Consider the following 18,008-nt stretch of genomic DNA (forward strand, 5'->3'; position numbering starts at 1 on the left):
GGAACACGTCCTCGATTTTAACCTTGCAAGTTTGTCTAGCGCAAAGAAGAAAAAACAGTTATGTCTCCTTAAACAGCAGGCTTGACTATGAGGCTCTTTGAACAAGCCAATGTTAATCTTTCTGAAAACAGGAAAGTGTTGGCAGATAACTACTGGGAATGTTCCATTGTCTGAACAGACCTCTGACACCAGGTTTCCCTTTGCTTTGCTGCCCTGGCTTTGGTCATCATCACCCACCTAACAAGAGACATACACCCCCAACAATCACAGATTTTAACAAGATATCTTTGAGTTTGTCTTATCATTTTGGTTCTGACATACATAACTCTAATATTCAACATTGAGAATATCTCAACTTCTTTGGACAGTTTAGTATATGTGAAGACATTTCATTTAATCAAATATTCGGGGGGGGGGGTATTGGGTGGCTTGGCATGATTCATCAATAATTCATTACTCATGAAAAATAACAAGATGGCCTGACCTAGATATCTAACCCCAATTAAAATTGCATGATTCTCACTTCGGATTATTCCACCACTGCAAATGCTTTTGTATATTTACATGTGTCCTTTTATGTAAATGGTTTGATTGCTTTTTTATTGCTGCAATTTATTATTATTTCGGTGTAGTTTTTCTTTATTTTCAGTTCATTAAAATTTTCTCTTAATTTATGAAAATGTAATCAAATTCAGTTTAATAACACGATTTGTTAAAAATGTTATTAAGCTTAATTTCAGTGCCTCAATTTATGAAACAAAAATAAGTTAATTGCTTAGGCAACATTAGTTTAGAATGTTTAGTCAGATATTTAGAATTGTTATTTTTTTACTACAAAATAAAAAAAGTTCTGTAATGTTTTCAGTGTTTGAACATTTGAATATTTATAGCTATTTATAATGGTTTTTTTTACATTATATGCAAATGCATAAATGACACAAGAAAGATTGCTCCTCACATCTTCAAAGCAAAAAAATTTTATCATACTCCACTGCTAACAATGAACAATAGATGTTGTTATAATACATTTAAATGTAATTGAGTGCCATTGCAAAAATGCCCCTGTTTTCACCAGCTAAGGGAAAGGTTTCAAACCAACAAAGGGGGGTAACAACGTTTTAAGTGGACAATAACGCCTAATTGATAGTCATGTCAATCAAGATTGGTTGTCAGACATGCATGGGGCAATTCATTATCCAGACAGAGCCTGTCTCTAAACAAGCAGTTATATGTATTTGGTTACTTACTGTAAATGGTTATGTCAATATACCATATCATTATTAAGAGACTTCAGAAAAGAGAATTGTGCTTTTCTGTTGATCATATGGGTCTCATGATCCAAAAACAGAAGAACTGGCTGAATAAATGTGGTGTCATAGTTTAAAGAAGACTGATTATAGTCCATCTGTTGTGACTCTAAATGAATTCTAATGTTACCCTGGAGACATTGACCCCAGCAGCTGCTACCTTTGCTAACCTCAAGCTAATCGGCCCAAAACATTCTGCGTTTAGGTTATAGACAGGCCAAGACTGCTAATGCATTTCATATGGAGGTAAACCATTAAACATCCCCCTCATATTGCAAAACATTACATGTAGAAAGTCTGCACATTTGTCACTGGCATGTCACTAAAAGCTTTTACATATTTGCAGCTTACATGACATAATGAAGGTCAGATTTTAACTTTAAGGTCGGTGGGTTCAAATTATTGAAAGTGAAAACTTGAACATTAAAGAAAGTAGTTCTCCATTTATTAAGTGTGAATATTATGAATTGAAAACTTAAAGCCTTTATTCATTTCTGATATAATTATTGTAACAGTTCTCACATTGTATTTAAAAGTATTAACAATATCTATTTCGTCAAGGATTCTACTGCATTACTGGAGCAGAAAACAATCTAAGCTTTACAACCCATTTAAACCCACATTTTTAGTGGACTTTCTCAGGGGCGTGTTTTAAAACAGGCAACACAGACAAAGACTTGGATTGAACATCCTACATGATTGACTGACAGTGAATTTGACTCTGTAGCACAAGCCCCCACAATAAGTTACACCAAAAGTATCTCTTGTTCTACAAAAACCAAACACATCTTAGCCATCAGTCATTGGGCAACTTCTTATTGAATTGAAGATTTTAGTGTGTTTGATATTGCTGATAAAGCATATGGGTAAGGAACCACAAAGTTTATTTCTGTTGTTGAGCCTGGCCATGTTTCCATAGCAACACAGCATCCTTAACTAATTATCATCAGTTTCCTTGGAGCTTCTTCATGATTTGGCTGTCGGGTGGAGCAGTGGTGAACAGTGTGCCCACAAAAGCGTGCGTCCCCCATATCGTATGCCGGATCACTTTACAACAGCCAAGGTCTTCGATCTGGAAACCTAAATGTCGGTATCTTTCATCCGTTTCAAAGAGCGAGTTGTTTGTGTATGAGCCGAAGAACTAAGGACAAAGAAGGTCAATTTTATTACAATCTAAACAGCAAAGTATAGACGTAACAAGACTTCAGCAATAGTTTATGCAACTTACTGCAAGGCCAGATGATGGATCTATAAAATCCGCCCAAAATCCTTCTTTTTGGAGAGCACAACATATCTCTTTTGCACCTTCAATAAACTGATTAGAACACAGTAGTTAATGCAACACACTATCCTGTATTATCAGGAAATATACAAATATTTCCTTTAAAAAGCAGTGGCCTGCAAAAAACGAACAGCAAAAAGTCACTCCAACATTCTTAAAGCTTGGCCCCATTTCAATTAGACAGGAACTCACAGAAAGGTGAACCAGACAGTAAATAAGACACATTGCCAAAAAAAAAATGCATTGCAGAGTCACGTAAGCTGCTCATGCACACACTGCCAGACAAAATATATGTCTATCTATCCATCCATCCATCTCTATCTAATACACATATATACACATAATTTGAAATTAGTTAAAGACGTCACAAGCTTGAACTATTACAGAAAGCTTTTTGCTTTTTTCCGTTACAGTGAATCATATCTTAATCACACTTAATGCTAACTTGCATTACACATTATTCAACCTCAAGGATGTACATGAAATAAACGAGCTAAACAAGAAGATGAACTCACTTTAGCCAGCAGCTCTTCTCTCTCCTGGTCCACCTGCTCAGACCAGCACGTCATATCATTCTGTGTCCTTTGAGTAACAGTGACCACCATCATTCCAGTCGACGGCGCATCAGGGAACATTGACTCAAAATCTAAAAAATAAAACCTGAATAGTATTCATACCTAATGTCATGTTCATGCATTAACGTTAACAACAATACAAAACAGATGGAGATGATGCCCTCTTGTGGACAAACGTTATATTACATTTAATAAGTATATATATATATATATATATATATATATATATATATATATATGTGCAAAACTCTGCACTTTGTGTATGCGCATAGCTTGTGTACTGAAATTTCAGGACGATGTAAAACAATGTTTGAGTTATCTGTTTTTGCAAATAAACTCTTTATTTATTAAATTTAGACAGCGTTAATTTATTTTTCAAGCTCTGGAAAAAGTAGCATACGGACCTTTCTTTAGAAGTTCAGGGCAGGATTGAATAGCACACTCCACTTTGGAATGATCAAAATAATGCTCTACTTTACTGATTGTCTGTGCTTCATTTGTTTTCTCGGCTTCCTAAAAAAGATCAAATAAAAATAACATCATGAACCACAATGCATTACAATTATTGACAATATTATAATGACCGCGACTAGAGAGCTTAAATAATGATTCCAAGTACGAAGTTATTTATACTTTCTGAGACCAAAAATAATAAAAATAACACAAAAAGCATCGTACATGAAGCTCATTGATGAAATGGGCCAGGATGAAGCTGTGCCTCCCGCTGCCCGACTGAGCTGTGAGCACGTCAGGCAATACGTTGTGGACGGGTACAGTTGTCTGTGCTGCTGTGCCCTCTAAATGACAGTCGAAACCCACATTACCCGGCAACTGGAAGCGTTTATCCTGAGGTCCAAATGGACCCATGTTCTCATCTGGCCACACTGTTCTTGGGGCTGTTCACAGGAAACAGAAAATAAACAGAGATTATAACCATTAAACTGCCTTTACAGTTATCATCACTGCGATCTCACTATAACCTCTATGAAATGTTAAGTTATTTTTATTAAGACTATGGTATTACCATTTATTCCTTTTCTTTTATAGGAAGATCATTTCTTATACAAAGCAACATAATCATTTACCAATGTCCGGAGTTGTGCTGTTCAGATGTGGCTCATCTGAACCAGATGCCCCAGAGAAGGTTCTGGACCCTACAACACGGTGAACAAGAACATGAAGCCCTGGCAGGTAGGTCACCAGCCGAGCTCTGCCGCAGAGCACCTGAAAGAATAAAAGACACAAAAAGCATTCAAATCTGGCTTATGAGGCGGATTTACAGTAAACATTTCCATATTCATAGTGGAAGAATTGTGCACAACAAACATTCATGCATGTGTAACAACATTTATTTTTCAGTTAAATTCAGAGTTTAAAAGACATGTTTTCTTAAAGGTTAATGAGTAATCGGTCTCGATATTGGCCAAAATAACAGCGATTATGATTTTTGTCATAATCGAGCAGCCCTGGTGTAAATCAAAATAAGTTTAAGGTATTCTTGAGGATATGCTGCATTTACTGGGACACCATATACACTTACACTGGTCATCCTGTTGGGCTTCTCCTTATCCTGTGGATGAAAAATATCATTTCTTGTTATTTATTATAACCACTCTTAATGAAACGAATCAAATTTCCATTTAGAAACACACTGAAACCCTTATTAGACACCTATTATTGAGAAGATTTATGTTCACAGCAAATCTGCCCAATAAATCATCCATGGCATCCTCTTATGAAACATGACATAAACAATAATACTAATCATGCTGTTGGAAACATGTCACAAACACGCAGGTGTATGCCTACTGGGTTATAACTAACTGCTAAAAGAATAAAGGTCACGAACACAATTAAGCAAGAATATCACCCCAAATAGAGTCAATGATTCTGACTTACGTGAATGTCATGTGAATAATACATGAAAGGTAAATTAAACGTAAAGATGATGTCAAATTTGACACTTTTGAATCATGTCTTATTAGCATTGTGGCTAAGCTACGTCATAATCACTTCAGTAAGTTCATTCTACGTCAGAATTCAAACATATCTTATAACTGTTACTCGCAAACAAATAATCACGAACATAAATCAGGTATGACGGTAGTTGAACATACCTGTATTTTGATCAACTTATATTAGCTAGCTATGCAAGTCTTGTTTAACCTTTTGCTTTACGTAATAACGGAATCTCGTAGGGGACAAAATTATCCTTTCGACTTCATGAGTCGTTGCGCAGACTGATCTCAGCGCAACATTGAAGTACCGCGAGAGCTGTTTGCATGAACGGGTTTTAAATTGCCCTCGCGGTACTTTGACGTCATAAGCACCTGCACTGCGCTGTGAGAAGTCGCATACGTCAAGACATTACGTGACATTCATTACAGCTCCACTAGATGTCAGCAGATCTCTGTAACTGTTACATTCCATTCAACATTCAGAACTTATTTAACAATATCAATGAAATCTCCAACGAATATCTGTATCTTTCTTTGACTTTCTTTGCTTTTAAAGAAACAGTCAAATATCATTTATAATTAATCTTCTAACTATATTACAATTTCTAGTTATTATATTTTTATAATTTATGATTTTTTCTAACCATGTCTAATAGTTTATGATGTATGGCTTTAAGAGGGCTACATTAAATACCCTCATAGGTGATGCATGTGATATCGGAACAAGCTCTTGTCGGAGAGGCTGAAAAAACATAGGACCTCATAAAATTGTCCTCAGTCATGTCTAAAGGTTTTTTTCTGTTTGACTGTTTTAGTTTTTTGTGTGTTTTGCATTCCTCAAGAGAAATGCATTGTTTTCAATGTGTACTTTTACATTGTGATAGTATTGACTATCTCTGTTGTCCTTAAAGGGATAAAAAATCTGTCATTTACAGGTTTTTATATTTATTTTCCCTCCGATGAGATTCAATGGGGGATGAGATTTGTGTGGTTACTGGCACTATTTCAAATATCTTTTTGCCTGTTGTTTTTAATCCACATTGGAGATGCATTTGAAATATGTTGTATGTATTCTACCGTGACAACAGTAATGATTTGTTGTTAGCAGTATATATGAAATAATGTATTTCTTCTTCCTACTACTGATGCTGCATTTACAGTGTTTGTTGGAAATATAATCAAACTTTATTACAAATCTCTTTTCCTTCGTCATTGCATGTATATTTTAATGATTTTTGTATGTACACATTCAAACAGATATTTACAATTTTGGATAAAGCAAGTTCAATTATTCTGGTTCCACGGCCATAAAGAAATAGTTTTAGAGTTACACAATACAAAACATTAGGATTCAAAAATCCAGTTGGAATTACAGTTGAAAATCTGGTGCCTATGATAAAATGACGTTACAAAATGAATATGTGTTACATTAATGAGAAATAATAAAGAAATAACCTTAAATCAACAATGTTTTAAATAGTCTAATATAAATTAAATGTTTTGGTCTGACACACAAAAATGAAGTTAGTTCAACGCAACTATGAACACATTAGAATGAAGTAAATTCAAAGGGTTTTTTCTTTTGTCCTTTGAAATGTCATAAAATTCTCATTTATGTAGATTCTCGTAAAATGTCCAGAGTGGATATTCTCGATTTCCTTCCTCAGCACAAATTTTCTTAGTCTGAGATTCAGATTTTGTCTCGGATTATGTCAATTAATAATGTACGAATCAATTAAGTCTTTCAAATGGGTATCAGCAGGCCAAATATGAATATTGTAATGATTCATCAGGCTGGGAGGGATGCTTTATTAAGAATAGTCGGTCAGACATATTATATTATACTTTTAATTTTTCTTACATATCTTCACTTCAATAGAAGGTGTAAATTTGCAGCAAATACACAAAGGGAAAAACAAAACAAACAAAAAAAACAGTAATTGAGAGGCAATAGGGATATGCGGGGCAGCATATTGCTCTGAGGTAATACGTTGTCTCTCCTGTGGCTTGACTTCTCGTTACCTTTTCAGATTCTTCCTCTGCACTTTTACACATAAAATCAACATTGAGTAACACATGGTGAAACAGAAAAGTTCCTGGTTACTGTTCTGTCTCTTTTTGCCTCTTCCAAGAATTGATTCTAAAAAATGTTTTATAATTTTGTATAGCACTTCTGATATTATTGCCTCCCTAAGATTTATGGCTTTAATGTTTCCCTGTTTTTTGAAAACACTGTCTGCTACATGTCTTTAGTGTAAACTACTGCGGTTTTCTACAAGTTCTGAATAAAGACAAACAATTGGCCTATAGGGTGGATATATGTGTCCCTAAAACTGTCATTTTGTCATTCTCCATTTTGGGTCAGTTATAGCTGTAATAATGCTAGAAAAGTATGAAAAAATACCCTTAGAGAGAAAACAGAGGTCACCCTGCAGCACTGAACTCCATTACCACACTGTGTTTGTCAGTCTAATGATTGAATCATTGAAGAGCAACCCGTCTTATAAAAGCTGTAGCAAAGCCAAAAGGGGTCCTCTTCAACAAAAGGCATCATTTGAAAGCTGCAGAACTGCACTTAGTCCAATGGGATGTGACAAACGAAACAACAGCTCCAGGTTGTTCTGCGATATCCTTTTTGTGGTACTCGAACAGCCATTTGTATCCTGTATCTTTGATATGTCAAGTTCTTTTCCTGCTGGTAAATGGCATATATAATTTCTTTAAACGTTTATACAGAGATCACATTACACAAGGCAAGGTTGTTTATCATTACATTTACACTATTATACAAATGTACAAACATAAGAAAACACAAGATTGTGAATAGGTCTCAATTTTAATCGAAAATAAAAATATAGTCCACATAAAGTAGCAGCTTGATGTTAAAACACCCTGCATCACGACAAGCCGCTACATGTTGTCATTTCTTTAACCACTAGATGAACTGGTTGACTCAAAAATTCTACAGTACTCATGAGCTGAAGGCACAAACTTTACTAGAGCATGAAATAGGTGCTTGCAGTAAATGGGTATGGTTTTTTATGTTTGATGGATTACCATTTATCAAAACCTTTCATCTGCCCTGGAAGGTCCCTGGGGACTACTGATAATCCATCACAGAGATAAACAATAGTTAATGTCAGTAAGTGGCAATACTTGCCTAAACCCATTGGCACTTGGTCACAGAACCTGTTCCACAAGTAAAACTACAGTAATAGTTACATGTGGTGAACATTAAAGGAATTAAGATCATTTTATACTGTACATTGTTAATGTGTAAACTGCAGTTCTTTTATCGGAGCTGAAGTGAAAATTTATGTTTGCTGTGAAATAATGACTTTTTTATAAAATAGTCTTCTAAAAATGTATGGTTACTGCATTTAAATGTGGTTTGAAATACATCCAAAACTGATGGAAGACATTACTTTTAAATCTGCCTTAAAGGGGATTTTCCAACATATGATTGCAACATAATTTGATTCTGTCAAACTCTGCCAAGTAACTGTCATATGTCAAAGACATTGTGTTAAGATGAAACTGGGTTCCTTTTCTTTTATTCAAAGGATTTTATTCCAAGAAAACAGTTCAGCCTTATTAAACATTCCCTAAGAATTCCTTAATTTAATTGCTTTATGTGTCTTATATCTTTTTTACAGTACAATAAAAAATACAACGGTTTTCATTCGTCTTTTTGTAATCTCCAGCCATGTGATATTCATGAATGAAGCTTTACTGAAATAGGCAAAAGAGTTGATTTTAGGTTTGGAATCAGGGCACATGCTTTGCGTTGACCTCACATCACTTATTTGGGCACCAAGAACATCCATAATGACAAAAGTGGTTCTAGAACATGAAGCTGTTCTCATTTCAATTCTTTCATATGCTTCATATTGCTATGAAGTTATGTGACAGTTTAAAAATCTTCAACTACAGTTATTTTGCTGCTATACATCTTTTTAAATCGGTCACCCCAACCACTATTCACAAAATGCTAAAATGCTTTGATAGTACCAGTGCCTGCCTGTGATGTTCCAAATAAAGCCAGTGGAAGCTGACATATATACTGATTTTCATTTTTATTTATTTATCCAATAAAAGAAAACATTATATCCTGTTCACTTTGTTATTTTAATTTGTCATTATCTTCATGATGTACAGTAAAAGCATAGATGTCAGGCAGATTATCTGCTTTTCAAACCCTTTCGCTCCTGCACGGCTGGTTAAGTAAAAATGAAAAAATGCTTTCGTTTATTATCTGCGCAGTTGTCTCGAAAGAAAAGAGGCCCATGACTTATGTTTAACTTTCACATTCCAGAGACTCGCAACGTTTGTTATTGTAAATTGGGGTGGTCCGGTGGGGGTTGCAAATAACCTTTTTGATAAATAGCTTTATCAAATCCATATGTTTCCACTCACAGCAAGTCACCGCTATACCTAGCAAATTTTTGCTTCAGCATAGAGCACATGTGGTATTTCTGCTCTGTCAGCTGTGGTAAAACGTTTCTTTGGACAGAAAAGGAAACGATAAAAACATGTAGGTGATGAAGACATGAACACAAATACACTTCATATGGCAGTTACTAACCACGGCAAATGTGAATACCATTCACAGTTATATAATTATAGAGTTCTATTAAAACATAATACAATCGTTTTTACTATCTTCACAAAAATAAATGGAAAATAATTAGCTGTTTGGGTGTTTCCATATGTGAGCAACATTCTTAAAAGGGATTTCACAATTTACTAAGATTTATAAATGATCCAGGAAGGAGACAGTTCTTATTGGTTGACTTCAAGGATGTGGCATTCAGTCATGGAACAGCTTCTTGCTCTGGCTGTCCTCCACCCTATGAACATTCCTCTTCTGGGCTGTGCTTTTAAACTGCTGCTGCTGACACAGAAAAACAGGAGGGTCCTGTTTTCTTCAGAATATATAAAACATATGAACAAAGAAAAAAATAAGATTTTGAATGAAGTGTCAAATTAAAACCGTTTTGTTATGTGCATTTTACAAACAGAAGAACTATAGCTACAATATCAAATTACTATTAGAGTTATGTGGATATTCATATGGAACACTGTTTAATTAATACAGATTATCACAACAAATGGTGAAGTTTGACTGAAACTGTACGTTATGTACAGAGAGAATAAACAAAACCAAGGATTTGTATGTTTTGATGTTGGACGCAAGCTTGCGGAGCCAGTGATATTGCGAAACTGTGTTGGAAAAAAAGAAAAATCCAACCACAAGACATTCTTCTCACATTTCATCAAAAGCCTGCCCGCCCTTAAATTGAAAATATGGCAATTTCCTCTTTAAATATCTTGTACATTGACCTTGCAGTGAGTGCAGACAAATGTCTCTAGGAGACACAGATTCCAATCTGTAAAAGAATTCTGTAGAAATAACATTATTACTCGCAGCTGTTGGCCAGTAACTTACTTTTACATTTATTTACATTTATGTAATTGGTTGGCAACAGTTTGTACAAAGATAAATTATCATTTAACATTAACAAGTCTTTATCTTTACAGAAAAAACTATAAAATAACAGCCTCATGCGAACCATTCTGGGAATCAAAATTAGAAAAAAAACAGAGAAAAGTTTATTAGGATTTTTTTTTACAGAATGCTTTGCATGAGGTTGTTATTTTATCTTTTTTTTCTGTAAAGATAAAGACTCAGTAATGTTTAATATAAATGTATCTTTGAACAATCTGACAATAAATCAGATAAATATAAATCTACAATAAGTTCCCGGCAACTAGCTGCATACAGCAACACATCTCTTCCGTCAGCACCCGATCAATCAGTTCTGACTTCTATCTCTTTTCAACTCATTCTATAAATAAACCCTTAGCTCTGTGTACTTTGGCTATATGAGACCAGTTTTATTGCACTTATGCTTTTTTTGTCCTTCTGTTGTTCCAATTGCTTCCATTGTTTACCTCATCTGTAAGTCGGTTTGGACAAAAGCGTTTGCTAAAATGACTAAATGTTAATATAACTATAGTTCATTATAGTTCTTTGTTGCATATATCACATGTAATAACCTAATAATCACATAGTGCCCCAAAACAAAAATGTTGTTGTCATTTATTTACCCTCATGCTGTTCAAAACCCATATGACTCTTTCTTCTGTGGATGTCTCAGCAGTTTTGCATCAATACAGTGGAAGTCAATGGTGGCCAATATTGTTTGCTTACCAACATCATTCAAAATAACTTCTGTTCCTTAGAAGAAAGGTAATCACAAAGGCTTGTGATGATGCGGATGAATTTTTAGGGGGAACTGTCATGATTCTGCCGCATCATGTCATGTTTCTCTTGGTTTAGTGGCAGGATCATGACAGAACCTCATGTTAAATGTGGAGAGAGACAATTATTGTTCTTATGGCCTTCCATACTCTCTCTCCAGTCTCGTCTTGGTTCCCATCCTCTCGTTACCCTCATTATTGACTCATGCCCTACACCTGTTCCCCTCTTGATTTGGTCCCTTATTTAATGCCCTTGTGTCTTCTGTCTCGTGCTGGTTCATTGTGATTTGTGTGGTGAGTTCACGTGTGTTTAGTTTAGTTTAGTTTAGTTTAGTTTAGTTTAGTTTAGTTTAGTTTAGTTTAGTTTAGTTTAGTTTAGTTTAGTTTAGTTTAGTTTAGTTTAGTTTAGTTTAGTTTAGTTTAGTTTAGTTTAGTTTAGTTGTTCATCTTTAAAGTTTATTTTAGTCTTGTTTAAGTGTATTTAGTATTAGTCATGTTATTGTATCCCTGTTTTGTTCTGTTACCCCCAGGTGGGTCTTTGTTTTATTATTGATTAAATATATGTTAACCCCTTACCCGCTGTCTGCAACTGGGTCCTCTGTCTTTGTCTCACCACTCGAGAACCATGACAGGAACTCACACAAAATGAAGGCAAAGCAAGCTTGACATGACTTTACTTATGTCTGCTCCTTTTTGCCTGTAAAGAATTACTAGAAAATTCCCTCATGGTCACAATAGTGAGTCATGTTTTCAGTAAATGTTGCAGTACTTTTTTAAATGTATAGGTCAACAAAGTAATACACAACAACACAGCAACACGTGGACCTAAATAAAACTCCTATATCAGCTAAACAAATGGAGTGAAACTTTTAATTTAACAAGAATTTAACTTTTGGTAATTGATGAGGGATTTAAAGATAAAAATATTACAGTATGCTACATCACCTACAAATATTAGGCAAGTACATTACAATGAATTAGCCTACATCCAAATGGCTTATTGACATCTCCATTGGTATTAGACTCTTGACATTGCAGATTCTGTATCTTCAGCTTCCTTTCTCATTTTTAAATGAAGGGGCGCGCCGCGCGTACTCGCTCACTGGAATCTGAGTTCGGGTGCGATGGGCGGTCCCGCGCTGCGCTCATCACACAAGTATGTGGAGGTTACAGACTCTGGAGAGCAACGATCCGAGGGTTTCATTTCGCAACGCAAAGAGGATGCGACTTGTGCCTCTACAGTTCGAGAGTTTGAAAGTTACTCATCTTTATTAAAACCCGAGGATCTAGTCTCAACTCACAGCGCTTTAATACTGAACAGAGCATTGGCCGATGCTTTTCAGCTCCAGCGCTTCTCTGACTGTAACATGATGGATAGACTCAGTTCAGACACAATTCTCACGGGCTCATCCGGTTGATGTTTGAAGTGCACTTTATGAAGATGAGGTCGAAATGGAGTCTATAATGGATCATCCTCACGATCTGAAATGTAAAATAGTTGTGGTCGGGGACACTCGGTGTGGGAAGACGTCCCTGTTAAGTGTTTTCGCAAAGGACTCATTTCCAGAGGTTTGTTTGAAAAGTTATCTTTGGCATTTGCGTAGTTGCAGTCGTTTGTCGGGAAGGTTTTCTGAATGTATTATTTGGCATTTCATGAATTCAAAAAGAAGAAGTAATGAGACCTTAATGGAATGCGAAAGGTGTTTTTTATGCACGTGTGATTTGCCTCTGCAGAACTACGTTCCCACAGTGTTTGAAAACTACACGGCGAGTTTTGAGATCGACACCCTGAGAGTTGAGCTCAGTCTTTGGGATACATCAGGTACAAACCCCTTCTGAATTTAAAAAACAACCCCGTTTTCGCCTTTTCAGGACAAAACCTTGCCCGAGTAGCTACAGTTCAAATGGCACATCTTTTTTTTCCAAACTTTATTTTTAAAGATTTTACACTATTTCATTTAAAAGGAAAAAAAGGATAAAGAACCTAAAGTAACGAAAGAGATAGACCGCAAAAAATAATTTTATATATATATATATATATATATATATATATCACCTTAAATTGTAAAGCCATAGTACAAAGAAACATTATATATAAGTTTTTAACTAAATGGCATCTATTTATCCAAGAAAGTCTCCATTTCTTCCCCTTTTTCCGAAGCATGTCTTAAGAGAAAGGTCAGTTTCTCCATGTTGTATATTTCATTTGTAATATGATTGTAATGATTCTATCCATTGAGATGAAGTAGGAGGGTCCATGCTCAGCCTCAAATGGCGCATCTTGAAAGAAGCAAATGGGACACTCCTGTGTTCTAGATTTTCCTTTGTATAGCGAAGCTATCTATTAGTAAATGTTTCATAACATTATAAATAAATACAATTAAAAAATGAATAAAACGTTTTTTACCTGTACTCACCTTAGCTATCGTATATTCGGTGAGTGGAATGTGTTATTTTTTGTTATAGTTTTAGTCATTGTTTGTCTGATATTGTGGCATATTGAGAACTGAGAGACAACTACACGATTGTGAGAAAACATTACGTTGTTTACTTCAGAAGGCTAATAAAACAATCTTATAATTGTAAATAGGATAAGTGATATAAAGGTGACATTACAATGAACAGACATTTTTTTGTATTGCATTACATTGACCTTACACTGTGTAGCTGTTATAATGTAGATAATGTAGATGTATTACACATCGTACAAGATGCTCTTTAAGCAGAATCATATTCCACATTAGAATAACTCATTCATGATATAAGTGTTAGGTAACAGTGATCATTCACAAATGTTATTTGAATGACTATATTATTTGCAATATTTGTAAAAAGGAGGACGCGCTTTTACACATAAGTTACATGTTAATAACCAGTGAAGTTTACGGGAAAGCTTAAAAAAAAGCTCAATTAAAATGGACAGGCTTTTTTAAAACGAGCCCTGTAAATATTTCAGTCATGATGTCTATGATCTGAGGTTTGAACTCATTTCAAGCCCTACAAACTTTCTAGAGCAGATTCAACACCTAGCTCCCAGAATAGCACTGTAACCCAATTCACTGTGCTTGAATCATGGGGACATGTGCTGTCTTCTAGAGGGACAGTACTGGCTTGCACAGTGAATCAATCCCACAAAAGCTCTAACCAAATAATTCAAGCAAGTTTAGCATGTGAGAAAACAAAAGCAAGTGATCTCAGGGCTAGACTGCAACAAGCACTGCTGGAAAGTGCCGTTACGACCAAGCAGTAAGCAGCATTTCTGTCTGTGGGAAATCGCATCATACGTTCATGTATTTGTATCTGCGGCATACTACAAATTCCCACAAGGCATTGCTAAAGGATTTGCCGCATACCCTGCATTTTGGAAAAAGAGGTCCCCCAGGGCTGAAATATGTCTGTTTAGTTAATATATTTTGTGTGGTTTAATATCTCCAGTTAAGTCAGATGGTTTTAATAAGCCAGTCTGGGCTGTGCTGCATACTTCCCTCTGTTTTCACATGAAAGCAGCAAGTACTGCATATCTTTGTGAATTCAGGTTTGTTGAAACAGTTCAGAGAAATGTACTGTATATCTATGGAATCTTGGAAATAATCAAACAGCAATACACTACGGGTAGGACAGTATATCAGTACAGTGAAATGAATCACTGTCATTATTGATATGTTGTTAAAGGGTAAGTTCATCCCAAAATCAAATCTGTGTGATTTTTTTTACTTACCCACATGACGTTAAACATGTTTTGAGTCCTCCCGGCATCTTCAGAGCACAAATACAGATATTTAGGTGACAAACGATAGATGTCCGGGCCTCCTCATAGACATAAATGGTTATAGTGGTTGTCAAGGTCCAGAACAGTAAAGACATTTGAACGAAAATGGTTCCATCCGCTCATAGTGGCTCAATTGATCTTTTTTGAAGCGACGATAATACTTTATGTGCCAAAAACAAACCAAAATATCGACTTTAATCGATATATTCTCCTCTAGTTTGTGTATGTTTAACGTCATGTGGGTGAGTAACAAATCACACAAATTCGATTTTGGGATGCACTTACCCTTTAATACTTCAGGTAAAAAAAAAAGCTTTTTGTCAAGTAAAATGATTGCTATTTGACCTATCTTGTAAATGTGCAGTTTATTTCTGTAATTTATTTACCGCAATTCAAAAATACATGAATATTCTGTATAAAACAGTGAAATTAAATATTTGTACAATTGTAAATAATGTATCACCTTAAAATCATGCTATGCTATGCTATGACAACATTTTGTTATTCAAAATTTGGTCATTAATTATACTTTTTTAAATAACATTGTGTTATTGCAGGGTCTCCTTATTATGACAATGTGCGACCCCTCTCGTACCCGGATGCCGATGCGGTTCTCATCTGTTTTGACATCGGTCGGCCAGATACTCTGGAGAATGTTCTAAGAAAGGTAAGTCTTTTCTTTACATTGCAATACATTTGTTAATCAAAACGTTTATATATTGCTGGGGCGCTCCTCAACTGTAATGGTATTCTCACAAGCCTTGCCTTTGTGCCAATGAGAACAAAAGTCCGGAGATCTGAGAAAAGGGCCAAGTGAATGAGAGTGGGAAAGCTTGGGAGAGCTTTGATCACAAGAGGGGGAGAATGACAAGCAATACGAGCTTGTTTACATTTAGTCTCAGAATCACAGAGCCTTTGTGTGGTTGGATGCCTTGTAACCTATGATGTCATTGAGAGACTAGAGGTATTGAGAGGGCACGTATTAGGAATGCATTTTTGGGAGCTTCAGTCTTGTTCAGAAGCTCCCACAGACTGTAATCTCAGAGGTGGTCTGTGCCTAATATACATTCGTGTCATCAGGGGCCATTCAAGGATTTCAGCATTTAGGGGTTCAGCAAGCCCACACAACAAAATTGCCAGTGTTAAAAAAATTAGAATTAACTCTCACAGTGTATATAATCGACATTTTGAGGGAGTGGATTATATATACACTGTGAGTGTTAATTTGACATTTTTTTTAACACTTGTGATTTTAGTGTGCATGATATGTGTTTTTGTAGTTTCTGTAATTTTTTATGTGAGAGATTACTTGATACATACTTATCTAATAATTTAAGAAGAAAAACAGTTAAGGTTTTTAGGGCATAGCATAAGATACTAATGAGGACCAATTCGATTAACAATTTGTATAAACATGCAGTGCAGTTTTTTATAAACTGTTACCAAACTTCTGATTACATTGTATCATATTACTATTATTATAATTTTTTTACTATGATTAATGTTGGTTGCTTTGCTGTATAATCTGTTAGTGGAAAGGAGAAATCGAGGAGTTCTGTCCCAATACTAAAATACTGTTGGTTGGATGCAAATCAGACCTGCGTACAGACCTGGCCACATTTGTGCAACTATCCAATGACATACCTTTATCTTATGACCAGGTGAGTTTTTATAGACATTTATAGCTACACCATAATAATGCTGAACTAGAAAATAAAAATCTGAAATTTAGCTGGCAGTTATTCAGCTGAATTTATATTCCCATCTTGTTTCTTTTAGGGTTCAAATATGGCCAAGCAGATCTCTGCCCCTTACATTGAATGCTCAGCGCAGCAGTCTGAGAACAGTGTAAGGGACATTTTCCACATAGCCACATTGGCTTGCGTCAGTAAAACCAAGAAAAACGTCAAACGCATCAAGTCCACCAGAGCCACAAAGAAGACCTCACACGTATCCAACAGACGTGAGCTGGACTCTGTGTCATGTCTACACAAGACCAAGACAAAAACATGCACAGTCATGTGACTTCAGACGCCACAGAAAGCATTTAAGGACATTCTGCGTGCATTCTTTTCCAGGATTTTTACATTAGAAAATGAATGGACCATGAACTGAAGGAGCTATATTGAACTTCACCCTTGTAAATATTCATCTTTAATGAATCGTTTTCTTCCCTGCTTAAATATGCATTTTTAAACATCTCAGACCTTTTTAAACATGTGCATATACTGCCAAAGGCCAATCACCTAAAACCCCTTAAAAACTCTCAAATCTTATTTCCACAGAACTTAGTTTTTTGTTGAAAATTACTCTGGTTTATGTATGTAAACCACTTTGTCAGTGCTGCTAATCTCAGGTCTGTTTTATTACACCTGACTACACCAAAAAGTTGCAAATAATTTCACAAATAGATCGTAGTCGATGTTGCATATCTAATATTAGGCAATAAATGAAACAACCAAAGCAACCATGTCTGATAAAAGCATTATGGGAAATACATTTTTCAAACTTAACATATAGTCTTATATGTGCTAGTAGCAATTCTATTCATATTTTATTACTCATTTAATTATGAAGATTTTAAAAGGTTATTAAGCAATGAAAATTTCACAACTGAACCTGAATTACTTTTCAAAAGTACTGGTGCTCTCCTTCCCCAAGTAGAGAACATATAAAATAAAAGGATGTTGGCTCAAAATATTATATCATCTTTATAAATGTTAGGAGCAAAACAAACAAACGTTGAAGTGTAAATGTAGCTATGTTGAGTATGTTCCGTGTTCATGTTCTTTGATGAGTTTTTTACTTTCCAAATGGCTATGTAGGTCCTGCATGCAATTTGTAATTGAAGAA

General features: G+C 35.3%; 2 protein-coding genes across 4 annotated transcripts; one reads left to right on the forward strand and one right to left on the reverse strand.

Moving 5' to 3' along the window:
• Window positions 1-963: 963 nt before the first annotated feature.
• On the reverse strand, window positions 964-5,407 carry mmadhcb (metabolism of cobalamin associated Db). Of its 3 annotated transcripts, XM_079463840.1 has the most exons (9): window positions 5,282-5,365; window positions 5,014-5,054; window positions 4,705-4,734; window positions 4,250-4,388; window positions 3,843-4,060; window positions 3,569-3,677; window positions 3,105-3,235; window positions 2,536-2,622; window positions 1,557-2,448 (listed from the first exon to the last, which is right to left on the reverse strand). In XM_079463840.1, the coding sequence occupies exons 3-9, from the start codon at window positions 4,711-4,713 to the stop codon at window positions 2,254-2,256; spliced, it is 888 nt and encodes a 295-aa protein (XP_079319966.1). In that variant the 5' UTR covers window positions 4,714-4,734; window positions 5,014-5,054; window positions 5,282-5,365; the 3' UTR covers window positions 1,557-2,253. The 3 variants fall into 3 exon arrangements, with proteins under 3 accessions (XP_079319965.1, XP_079319966.1, XP_079319964.1); XM_079463839.1 differs by lacking the exon at window positions 5,014-5,054 and having other exon boundaries at window positions 964-2,448; window positions 5,282-5,407; XM_079463838.1 differs by lacking the exon at window positions 5,014-5,054 and having other exon boundaries at window positions 5,064-5,363.
• A 7,080-nt stretch (window positions 5,408-12,487) lies between these two features.
• On the forward strand, window positions 12,488-17,430 carry rnd3b (Rho family GTPase 3b). Its single transcript, XM_079464345.1, has 5 exons — window positions 12,488-12,955; window positions 13,121-13,208; window positions 15,713-15,822; window positions 16,688-16,816; window positions 16,935-17,430. Exons 1-5 carry the CDS (start codon window positions 12,839-12,841, stop codon window positions 17,178-17,180), a joined length of 690 nt encoding a protein of 229 aa, XP_079320471.1. The 5' UTR covers window positions 12,488-12,838; the 3' UTR covers window positions 17,181-17,430.
• The last annotated feature ends 578 nt before the right edge of the window (window positions 17,431-18,008 follow it).

The sequence above is a fragment of the Barbatula barbatula genome (genome assembly GCF_947034865.1).
Source record: "Barbatula barbatula genome assembly, chromosome: 9".
Taxonomy (NCBI): domain Eukaryota; kingdom Metazoa; phylum Chordata; class Actinopteri; order Cypriniformes; family Nemacheilidae; genus Barbatula; species Barbatula barbatula.

Excerpts from the sequence above, each read along its gene's own strand:
- mmadhcb (XM_079463838.1), bottom strand. The coding sequence starts at position 5,087 with ATGTATTATTCACATGACATTCAC. Across the intron at positions 3,678-3,842 it reads ATTTCATCAATGAGCTTCAT|GAAGCCGAGAAAACAAATGA; the intron begins GTACGATGCTTT and ends GATCTTTTTTAG. Across the intron at positions 3,236-3,568 it reads CCCTGAACTTCTAAAGAAAG|ATTTTGAGTCAATGTTCCCT; the intron begins GTCCGTATGCTA and ends TTTATTTTTTAG.
- rnd3b (XM_079464345.1), top strand. The coding sequence starts at position 12,839 with ATGGAGTCTATAATGGATCATCCTCACGATCTGAAATGTAAAATAGTT. Across the intron at positions 15,823-16,687 it reads TGGAGAATGTTCTAAGAAAG|TGGAAAGGAGAAATCGAGGA; the intron begins GTAAGTCTTTTC and ends ATAATCTGTTAG. Across the intron at positions 16,817-16,934 it reads TACCTTTATCTTATGACCAG|GGTTCAAATATGGCCAAGCA; the intron begins GTGAGTTTTTAT and ends TGTTTCTTTTAG.